This window comes from Polypterus senegalus, chromosome 15 (genome assembly GCF_016835505.1).
Source record: "Polypterus senegalus isolate Bchr_013 chromosome 15, ASM1683550v1, whole genome shotgun sequence".
Classification (NCBI taxonomy): domain Eukaryota; kingdom Metazoa; phylum Chordata; class Cladistia; order Polypteriformes; family Polypteridae; genus Polypterus; species Polypterus senegalus.
The window spans coordinates 34,490,582-34,502,873 of NC_053168.1; the positions used below are offsets into that span (position 1 = coordinate 34,490,582).

The window sequence follows — 12,292 nt, forward strand, 5'->3', positions numbered from 1 at the left end:
TAATAGGGAATCTTACAGCAATCTCTGTGTACTCCAGCCCTCCCACCCCAACAAAACACTGCAGATGCTTTCCATGGTCTTAGGACAAGATCTGCGTTTCATACATAGAAGGGGCATAATTATCCTGAATTCTGCATTTAAAACATTGCTTATTTATTTTAAATAATTAATTAATGATTAACTCATATAGGTGTACATAAGATTGAATTATCTGATCAGGGCAGCATTTTACACAAGGTACAAAACAGCACTGTATGCACTTAAGTCCACTTCAGGGCCCACTGAGATACATGCCCATGTCCACTAACAATAGGACAGTTTGAGGTAGCCAATTAACATAAACATGCATGTGAGAGGAAAACCAGAATACCCATAGGAAAACCCAAGCAGACATCTACAGACAACTGCATGACTCGTTATTTTGTTACAGGTTCTCACAAGCACTTTCAATGAAGAAGTGTTTCCTGTGCCTGTCTCAATTGTAGTTCTTCTTAATTTCCTCAAGTGTCTTTGAGTACATAGAGCAGCCTGTATTCTATATATACGATATAATCTATAATCTGGATTGATTTTATATGGGGCAATGCAGGAAATCATATTGACTTGTTTGACCCAACCCATCCAACCCACAATTTTTAGTAAAAAGATTATCATGTGAACATTACTTACGTGTAAGACACCAAAGCCGTGCCAACTCTGGAGATGAATATTCATGTTTAAAAATCCAGAATTCCTGGCTTGAAACTTTTAGCTGTGGGTCCACATGAAATATACTACTGTCTGACATTATGAAAGTCTCTCTCGCATCTTCTAAATAAAGGAATGAGAAGAGTAGTTATGTAAAAGTTGAGCAATTTCAAAACATATGTGAGAACTTGATGAGTTTCAAATCAGTGTCCACTGTGGTAACTCTACAAAGTCAATCATAAGGACACACTATGTGAAATTGAATACAATTAACTTTACATTTCTTCAATAAATTCTAGCATGTATGTGGCAGGACTCAAATGGAATTAGCCCTCTTTGAAGAAGGGATACCCTTGCAGTCAGAAGCCTTGACTTGAGTTGACGGTATACTGCTTTGGCTTGGCTGGGTAAGACAGTTACATTTAGATGAAATAAAACATATCACTCTACCTGGTATTTTCAGGGTCTCCCTATTTTGAAACATGATATTCATGCAGTTCGCTGCAGCAGAAGATCGCATATTCATGTTGGAATCTAAAAGATATTCCAAATTAGATATAAACAGGTGTGAACTTATATGAAAATGCAGCAATGTGATTGCCCTATAGTGTGTAGTATGTGTCAAAATAAAAAAAAGTCACACAAGTATGCCTGGCATATTATTCAATTAATATGGTTAGTCACCAATAATGATAAATAATAATCTAAATTTTTGATGCTTAACAGACTGGTTGTGAATGGCTCCACTTCACATCCCTAAAGAAGATCACAACACATCAGATTTCAAACACACGTAGGACTTTTGGATATTATCCAACAAAGGTAGTTGCTATAAGTTACCTGCATCTGTTTTTGATTCCTAAGTGTTATAATCTGTGTTACTGAAGTTGCTCTCCAAAAATATGAAATTGTGACCTGCAGTTGTATATATTTATTTGTATGAATAAATAATTCAGCAGTCTTCATAATCCTCTGTTGGTTCTGCAATATATTCTCAAAAATGTATGTTAATTTTCTTTTATCTGCCCATGTCACCCACTAATTTTTCAGGATATTTTTGGATCTTTACTTGCACATGACATCCAAGCTTTTGTATGACAAAAACAATCAACAAAGATTCAAACAGTTATTGTACTTAGGGGAAGGGGATTTTTGTTAAGGGTGTGGACATCTGATCCAACTTTTGTTGGTTACTGATTTTTGATTGGCTCTTAATTTTTGAACTCTTGGTTATTTATCTCTGGTACTTGTTTTTAGTGACAGCCTTTGGATTGACCACATACTTTGTAGCTAAGCTAAATTATGAAACTGTAGGATAATTTCAAGGACACTTTGGAACAGCTTAACTATAAGCTTTTCAAATGAGCCTGATGGACTGAATGGTCTCCTCTTGTTTGTAAAATTTCTTATGTTTGTATTGCACACTCACAAATAAATTGCCATACACTAAATCTCACCAGTGTGAATTTCTAGAATAAAACACAACATTTCAGTAGGTGATGCATCTTTGAGCACCATCATAATATAAAACACAGTCAAGCATGAATTTTCTGAGTTGGCTATTTCCTGCTTCCTGTTACCATTTATAGTATATATAAACAATAACATTGTCACCCAACTGTAAGCATTACAAATTGAGGAAATTGATACTATTTGTATTTTGTTATTCTAAAAATAGAGCTGTAGCTAGTGCTCACTATTCTGCACACCTTTTCCGAAGCAGAAATATGCATTTAGCAAAATGTTTTTATATATGATCTCTCCGTAGCAGATGTTCAAGTCCATCCTTTTGTTTTCTGAACACTGCTCTTGAATCACGGGTATATCTAAAGCTTGTTCCAGCAATGTTAAGAGCAAGCTGAGAGTTAACTTTGTATGGAGAGCCACACTGACACACACCAACATGCTAACTCACAATGGGACAATTTAGAGTTGTCAGTTAGCCGAGCCTTTATATCATAATGATATTGGATGAATTTTTTAGAAAAACTGATGAGAACATGAGATAAATGTAAAAACTCTATATAAGTAGTGACAGGGCTGGGTCTCCGGTGAAACATGAGGCATAAAGCAGTGCAAAATTAAATAATGTATAATGATTCTCATAAAATAAAAAGGTCCTCACCCTTCCAGATATAAACTCTTTGAAAGCTGATTAGATTTGCCTGGTAATTTGTATCATTCTTGCTTGCTGCTGGTAAAAGTGCATCAGCTATAAAATAAAAAATAAGAAAACTGAAATACAAGAGTTCCTTGTCATCTTTGCTCATGCAACAAGCATGCAATGCATACAAATACATCAGATTACACAATCCTCATGTCATTTCCCTGTCCTCTGCCTTCTTCCCCAATTATATACTAACTCTTGCCATCTAATTGACTGATTGGAATTAAATGGGTATGGAATGGTTGCGCCAGCATGACCAGATGTGAGCCACTGGCAAAGTTGTTTAAAATTCAGTACATGCTTGTTTCCTAGACAAACAACTGAAAGACACATGTTCAAGGGAAGCAATGAATCTATAAAGAAACTCTTTAGGTCATGGTCAAAATTAAGTAAAAATGTCAAGACAAAAAATCTACAAAGTGTAAGGCAAAAAAGTCCAAAGCAAAGCATAAAAAATGAAAACAAATAACTCAAGGTGAACAAGTTATTAAAAGGGACTGAGCCATGAGAAAGCAAATATTAATTGACCAATGCATCTTAAATAGACTTGGATAATATAGGTGTAATTTCTCTTGCCTGGCAAAAGCAAGAGAGAAGCCCAATATTGGCATAATGCATAACGATCAAACTCAAATGAAATGCATGTCCCCATTAGATCAAAAAATAATTTAACAACAAATGAGCTTAAACATTAATGGTATGTTTAACTAATTAGAAATTTCAATGACATAATATAACTTTTAGACATGTTTGCATTCCTGTCAGGGTTGGAATTTGACTTATACATGAAGTAATTAGGATAGGCCCACAGCAACTTTAAATGGGAATTGTTATTTTATATATCCTTAAACTTACTGTGATCCCTTTTATATATTGCTTTACAGGTAACACTGTTACCTGTAATACTGTACATTGTTTATTCTAGTAAATTAAAGCACAAGACTTAATAATACTGCATTTCCATCCATCTTCAGACCTACCTACTCAGAGGTCACAGCTTATCCAGGCTGCCTTGCACCAATCTATTGCAAGGTACACTGGCACACACAGGACCAGTTTAGAATTGCCAGTTAACCAAGCATGCCTTTGGGATGTTTGATGTGCTACATTGTAGGAGATAACGGTTAGTTTGAAATCCCATACAATTGTAACTATCTTTTTGAAATGTTCTGTGTGTGACTCATCCATCATCCAATCCCAGCCAACACAGGGTGCAAGGCAGGAAACAAACCCCAGGCAGGGCACCAGCCCACCGCAGGGCACACAAACCCACACACCAAGCACACACTAGGACTTTGGACTGAAACTAGAGTACCCGGAGGAAACCCACGCAAACACGGGGAGAACATGCAAACTCCATGCAGGGAAGACCCAGGAAGCGAACCCGCGTCTCCCAACTGCGAAGCAGCAGCGCTACCCACTGCGCCACTCTTCCGCCCTGAATAAACATGCGCATTAGTTAACTTAGTTCTGTTAGTAATGCAATAAATAAAGATCTTCTTTCATCCTCTGTTGTCAGCTGCTTTATTAGATTCTCTAATAACATCATTTTCTTTGTACATGTTATTATACCTAGAACCATAGGTGTCATAGTGGGGGGTTATGACTACCCAGGGCCCTTAAATCCTGGAATGAAAAGTTTGTTTTCGAGAGGAAAGGGCCCACAGAGCCTGCTTATGTATAGGGCCCAAAGTTCTCTGCTACACCCATGCCCAGGACATAAAAGGTTGTGAGAGGAAAAGTTGAGTATCCAGAGAAAAACCACATACAAACATATGGAGAAGGGACCAGCTCCAAAGAGAAGGTTTCTAGGTTGAGATTTGAACCAAGACAGTAAACAAGATGCCTCCATGCCACACAAATGTCATATTTTCATTCATTCATTTTTGCAAGTTATAAAAAGGCATAAACTATTGAAAAGAATTCATTAAAATATTACATACAGTTTTCAAATGTTTTAAATATATTTTATCAGCATCAATGTAACTAATACATTTATAATTTTGCAAAGAGCATAGGTGAATTAAAGTAAATGTTAAAAGAATGCAATCAAAGGTATAACTTTCAATGAAGTAACCGAATATCATCTGTCAATTTGTAATTGTTTATTGAAATATTGTGAAGCAAAAAGGGAATTTGGTTACCATTTTATTTTTCATTAACACTGAATCTACTGGTAGAAATATTTTTATTAACAAAACCTCAAAACAGCTGCAAGGTCCCTAATTCCACTGTATAAATGGGTGGGATGTAATGGATTACTAGGCATACAAACATGTCTATAATGTTTATTTTTGAACATTCTTCTCAACTTACTAATAGTAAAGTTCTGTTCTCCCAAGCTGAACACAAATTCTTTTTTCTCTTTATTATACTTTATTTCTCTTCCACACAAATTACTTCCAGGACTCTGGTTGAAGTCTTGATCACTGCAGAGTAAGGCTTCTGGGTAACTAAGCAGCCCACACATGATTGTACCTAGAGAGATATTTTTGAGACAATTCAGTTACAAAATTTACATTCTAAGGTAATGATTTCATAGGAACAACACAAAGATATAATGGCAATGGAATTTTAATTTTAATCACACGTGTAGAAGGGCCAGCACATCTTCATTATAATTACTGTAAAAGCAATTTAGCAATTATAACTCTTAATGAAACATTGAGACATTATGGAAGAAAATAAGAAACCGACACATTTTTTGCTCCACATGAGGCATTATGCAAATTTATAACAGAATAAGAACATTAAAGATTAATTTAAAATGCCCTAAAAGTACTTAAACAATTACTGTATTTCAGACTATATACTAGCTACACCCCTGGTTGTTTAGAATATTCTAAGCAAAGTTAATAAATTAAAAAGTGCAAGTTAGGATAAAGTGTTACCTCCATTCACAACATTCTGATTCAGAATGAATCCATCACAGCAGGTGTCCTCTGTGCATGCTGCTTGACAGAAATGGTGTACATCAGACAAAGCAGACAGCTCCACAACAAAGGCGACCACCTTGTATACTCCTGAGGCTGCCTTCCTAAAATTTGTTCTCTGAAATATTTTCTGGGTTCCTGTGGTGAATTCATGACCTTCAGGCGAGATTAAAAAATAAAATAAAAAGAAAATTAGAATAAAAAGTGAAGATGTGACATTTTAAAAGTAATTGAGATGGGAATCAGATTTTCAAGATGCTGTTCATTTTTCAAAGTGCCAGGTAGGCATCGCTCACTCTGTAAGAACATTCCCATTTCATTTCATTCAGTCTTTTGCTATCAGCATGCCTGTGACTTTCTTGTTATTACAGATAATAAAGATGGTTCAGATAAATTTTGGGGTGGAATACTTTCTTTCTGTAAATAACACACAAAAACATGAAACAGCTATTTTAGAGGGAAAAATCAAAATGAAAGTAGATACAATTAAGAAAAAAGTTGACATTTTATATTTCTGTTTAATTCACCCTCTTTATTTTGAGGATGGAGGTAGAATTTGGGCACCTATTAGGCTTCAGCAAGGTACAGTAGCCTAGAATAATACTGAAGGTCTGCAGTGATGGAATCACTTCAAATATGACCTAAATGAGAGTTCTAATTAGAAAATAGTGACCCTTGCCTAGAGCAGAGTCATCGAGATCCATCTCCGGAGACAGGACTGGCTCTGGCTGTATCCATTAACACCTAGTGGCCAGTCACCTGTGTCATGGGTTTTAACTAATAACAGACTGAGACACCAATAAAAGGCATTACTGGGACAGGAATGGAAGAACTGTCCATACATTTTCTAAAACTGCCTGGTCCAATGCAGGGTCACTAAGTGTTTGGAGGCAAAGTCCAACCCTGAATAAGATATCTTTCTATCGCAGGGCACTCTATGAATGTCAAAATGGTCAAACTGCAGGTCTAATTGCCTTCTTTATTACACAATGGTGAGGCCTCATCTGGAGTACTGTGTACAGTTTTGGTTTCCAGGCTACAAAAAGGACATAGCAGCATTTGAAACAGTCCAGAGATGAGCAACTAGGCTGATTTCAGGGTTACAAGGTATGAATTATGAAGAAAGATTAAAAGAGCTGAGCCTTTTCAGTTTAAGCAAAAGAAGATTAAGAGGTGACATGATTGAGGTGCTTAAAATCAAGAAAGGAATTAGAATAGGGGATCGAGACTATTATTTTAAAATGACTTCCTCAAGAACACAGGGGCAGAGCTGGAAACTTGTCAAGGGTAAATTTCTCACAAAGTTTTTCTTTACACGGAGAACCATAGACACATGGAAACATGCCGGGTGTGGACCAATGTTTGTGTGCCTGTAGTTTGATAAAGACAGTATGTGTGGAGAACCTAATTTCATGTTGGCATGAGTTGGCACGAGAAGCACCTTTTCCTTGGTGTGTGATAGTGCTAGAGGAGTGTGCATAGTGAGACTCAAATGGAAAGAGTCCATTGAGAAACAGAAACCCTTGCAGTCAGAAGCCCAATTGATCATTGACTAACAGTTGCTTTTCACATTTTGTGCAAGGTGTAGACTTGAGTTCATTTCCCAAGGAGCCCAGAGGGAATGTGCTATGAAGTGAGCCACGTGAGAGAAAACAAAAGTCAGTTAGATTCTCATGTTCTCTCTCTGTTTCCTTCCTCTCAAATCCTGAAGTCTTTCCTATTAAAATAAATGGGTACTGTAAAATGACCCTGTGTATGCTTTGACCATAAGTTGGTTCCCGCACTACCCCCATGACCCTGAACTGGCGTAAGAGGATTACATAATGGATGAGTGGTCAAATTCCTTTTTCAATCTCTCCAGGAAGTTGTGATGCTGCAATTGCAGCTATTAATGCAAATTCAACCAATCCCTGTGAATTTTGTGCAGCCTTGCAATTTTGTCCAATCACTGCAATTTGTCCACAAATTAGACCACTCACCTTAGCCCCTTCCCCAGGTCCACTTCCTTGAAGCTGAGCCTGCAAGATGTGTGAAAAAAAAAAAAAATCACACTTGCCATCAAATATTACTGCTAATGTCTATGTAAGTCAATCTCCTGAAGTATTACATGAAAGTGATGGTAAACTGTTTTGAACCATGTGTAATATTGTGGTAGAACACAGACCAAAGTCATCGCTTGACAGGCACTTTTCTACTGCAAAATATGTCTGAAGAATGGCTGAAAAGCGAGGACTACAGACACGACAAGTGACCATGACAGAGGCAGAACACACAGATTGGTTGCAAGAGCTGAAAGAAACAAGGCGAGTTAGATTAAAATGCACGTTTATGGAAAATGTTACAGAAGTATAATTAGAAAGATGTCAGTCTGCATCTCAAATGATGTGTGTGTGTATGTGTGCACAGCGTGTGTGGGTGTGTGTGAACGAATATAAGAGAAATAAATGTTTACCAATAAAAATATTAAATGAAATGATTAAACATGCTGCATGTGCTTTGTTTAATGTTTTAAAGTTGTCTGTGTGAGTGTGTGTGTCATATGTCACTGCTGCAGTGATGCAGAGGAGAGAGCCTACACAAATGAGCTCACACATGTTTTATTAGGGAGGGTAACAGTGGAGTGGGTCACTTATCTTAACCAGTTTTATTGCATTTGATCTGTACTAAATATGTGTTTTTTTACTTTTTGTTAAGAATTGTGAAGATTGGGGTTCCACATGCACTGTAGTCAACATTCACTTCACTCAAAGTGACCACCCTGCAATGCAATGATTCCTCAGGGAAAATGCAATCAACGGAGGAGCCATTCCTGGATTCCACCAGCTTCAAGAGAAATACTTAGGCACAGTTTACCAGAAAGAAAAGGAGGCATGCAAAATACATCTCGCTCAAAAGCTTGTTGCTATCATATTTGATGAGACTCCATATGTAGAGGGGATATGTGTACTCAACAACCTCATTATACCCTTGGAAAAGGATGAACCTGGGAGGATCCTGGCCTACCTTGCAGATACTGTCTTCCTACAGGAGTGCAAACATTCTACTGACTCTGTGGTCAAGTGTCTGCAAGAATACTGCATAGCCAAGGAGAGTGTAATTGTGTTTGACACAGATAATGCAGCATATATGAAGAAAGCATATAAAGCTGCACTGCAATCTATATATATAATGAACCTTATCGGTGATGCCATTTGCAGACCTTTTGACTAAGCTGAATGCATTCATGCTGAGCTTCTCACAGATGTTCTACCAAGCTAGCTCCTGCAAAAGAAGATTCTTGGAGTTCATGACAAAAAAACTCCCAGCAGGAAGGATGTCAACCATGGCTCCAAATCCATGTTCTACATGGTGGAACTCCTGGTTCAGTGCAGTGCAGTACCATGCAGAGCACTTCATACACTACAAGGAGTGCATAGAGATGGAAATGCAAGTAAAGACCATTTCCTCCTTTTTAACAAAGTATCTTAATTATTCAATATGCTTAAACATAACATTTTATTTTACCCCTACTCACGTTAACTAGCACCTGAATATACATATTAAAAATGTACCAGTGGGGCTTTTTAATTTAATTTGTTATTCTATCCACAGATGTGTGGCAAAAAACACCATTGTCCATGGAGAGACTCTTATGAAATGCTACAAAATCCAGACATTTGTGCATATCTGCAGGTCCAGATCAGACTCATGGCAGACAAATGTAAAGTTATAGTGCAGCTTCTGAACACCTTCCAGCGCCAATGCCCTATAACCACCAAGATTTTTGGCTATCTTGTGGATCTACAGATGAACTTTGCTGCAAACAAACAAATGTAACATGTGCCAAGTACTTTGAAGGGCTTGACGTCTCCTTTGCCATATTAAACATACATCCTCAATACAGTGGAACAAGCATACAACAATGAAGAGGAAAAGTTCACCAAATATATGTCAGATGGACAACCTGCCATCAACTTCCTTCAAGAAGTCAGGGTGTTTGACCCTCATCATTAACAGTGCTTCTAGATACAAACACATCCCAGGCTTCAGTGCTGTCCCTCAAGATGAGTTTGAGGCCTACTTCAACCGCCTGGGTCCAGCAGCACTCGGAGCTTCAATGTGTGGAGTGATTGATCTAGATGTATTTTGGGATGGGGTACAGGAGAGACTTCCAAAAGAAACAAAATCATCATAAACTCAACAGATGCTGAATGAAGCAACAGCATTTTTCAAGCTGGTGTTGTCCAGCCGAAGAAGATCAATCACTAACAACAACCTCAAAGCCTTGGACTTCTTGAACCACAATCAATGCCTTTCCAGTGGGGCTTTTGAAAGGGATGAGATGGAGAAAGATTGTGAGGAAGACATGGGGAACATTTAGGCAGCTTTCAGGACTGACTGTCATCATTTCTGACTTCAGGAATTATGGTTTCATGAGTTATGGGTTCTCAGAAACAAAGTGTTCAGCTTTGTTATGGATGTCTGTCAGTATAAATTAATATCTGTGGCCTTTTTGGTCTGTAGAGATATTTTTTGTTGATTTACACTTTATATGGTGAGTTGTAAAACAATGTTAAGAGAGATTAAGTGATATTTTGCTCATACTGTGCATTCAGGTAATGTGAAGTTCTGAACTTGGATGCAGGATATGCACTTTTGGATTAATGGAGTTTTTCAACATTTCATTTCATTAATTAATTTATATTAAGTCTATTATTTTAAGAAAGTACTTGAACAGATTTATTCACACTGACAGCCGATATCAATGTTCTATGCACTTTAAACCTTAATATTGTTGAAATCCTGTGCTTTTATGAAAAGGTTACATAGAATACTAAAACAGTTGCAACTATTTTTGTAAATTCATTTCTTCTTGCAATGTTATAGAAAAAAATAAAGCATCATAACATTGCAACTTTCACCGCAACTTTTTGAAAAAGCTGCCACAAAATCAGGCATTTTAGGCCACAACAATCACAAAAAAACTTTTGAAATCTTGGATGGACTGATGTTTGAGTATAAATTAACCTCCACCCTGAAATGATAGAAACATGCAAAAATTAACTAACCCATGAGTCTACAAGTGTCTCACCAGGCACGGTACTCCCATGTAAAAATCTGTTGTAAGATTCCTACAGTCAAGTTCAAGATTTTATTTCAGTGTATCCCAACTGTAATTTTCCAGGTAACGATTAAAACAAAAAGAAAAAAAGTTTTCATAATTTGAACCTCATGCTTTCATCATTTCTATGTCTGTACAGAAAGACTGTTCTGAGTAGTGATTAGTAGCGGGCACGTAATTGGCCCATATCAGAACCAAGAACCAAAAAGTAAAAAATTTTTTTGGTACTATTCATAGAGTGCTGATAAAAAGTTGTATTAGTGTCATATTTAAGGAAAATTGTACAATTGTGTCAATTTTAGCTGCAATGTCAATGTAGCCATCGTAAAATGAAAAATGTGGAAGAATGGAAAGCTGCCTATAGTTGGTATTGGCATTGCACTTAAATATGCAGATTCATATGTACAGACTTTGTGGTCATGACAGTCATCCAAAAATGATGTCATAAAAATCTTGCTTATCCTTTTAAATATTTAATACATTACAAATACATTCTTCCATGTTGAAACATAAACAATGTCATAATCAGTTAAATGTGCTTTATGATAAATTTGGCCACAGCACACATCTCTCCCTTTCTCTGTTATTGTTCATTTAAATACTGCAGATATTTGTACTTGTGGCGGGCGGCTGGGGGCTGTGCCTAGCCGGGACGCCGAGAAGGACCGGGAGAGGGACTATGCCTCCCCTGGCCCATGAGAGGGCAGCCACAGGAATTGAGCATGGAAGCTCAACCCTATAGGGGCCCGTGGCCACCGCCAGGGGGTGCCCAGAAGACTGTGAAGCCCTGGATGTCAGCACTTCTGCCACACTCGGATGTGCTAAAGGAATTATTACCAGGGACACCTGGAGAACTTCCGGGTGCTCATGCCGCACTTACGCCACACCAGGAAGTGCCACAGGAAGCTCATCGGGGGCACCTGGTGCAGGGGCGGCACGGTGGTGCAATGGGTAGGGCTGCCGCCTCGCAGCCCTACAGATACGGGTTCGCTTCCCAGGTCCTCCCTGAGTGGAGTTTGCATGTTCTCCCCGTATCTGTGTGGATTTCCTCCGGGTACTCTGGTTTCCTACCACAGTCCAAAGACATGCAGGTTAGGTGCATTGGCGATCCTGAATTGTGCTTGGGGTGTGTGTGTGTGTGTGTGTGTGCCCTGCAGTGGGCTGGCGCCCTGCCCGGGGTTTGTTTCCTGCTTTGCACCCTGTGTTGGCTGGGACTGACTCAAGCAGACCCCCGTGACCCTGTGGTTAGGATATAGCAGGTTGGAGGATGGATGGATGGATGGTTTTCTAACTAATTAAAATTGGAAGTCTATTGTCTTCTTTTAAACACATTATTGGCTGGATTGAACTATGCAGCATTTTTTGGTATTTCATCTGTCTAATTGCATATGAAACCAGTTGTAG

The 12,292-nt window shown here is 38.1% G+C and overlaps 1 protein-coding gene across 1 annotated transcript in view; it reads right to left on the bottom strand.

The window, feature by feature from the left end:
* Positions 1 to 12,292, bottom strand: part of tg (thyroglobulin) — a 337,489-nt gene that overhangs the window by 240,454 nt on the left and 84,743 nt on the right. Inside the window, exons 25-29 of the mRNA XM_039737577.1 lie at positions 5,746 to 5,943; positions 5,171 to 5,332; positions 2,813 to 2,899; positions 1,138 to 1,221; positions 670 to 810 (exon numbers count right to left, since the gene is read on the bottom strand). Coding sequence (XP_039593511.1) covers positions 670 to 810; positions 1,138 to 1,221; positions 2,813 to 2,899; positions 5,171 to 5,332; positions 5,746 to 5,943 — 672 coding nt within the window. The remainder of the gene's footprint in view (positions 1 to 669; positions 811 to 1,137; positions 1,222 to 2,812; positions 2,900 to 5,170; positions 5,333 to 5,745; positions 5,944 to 12,292) is intronic.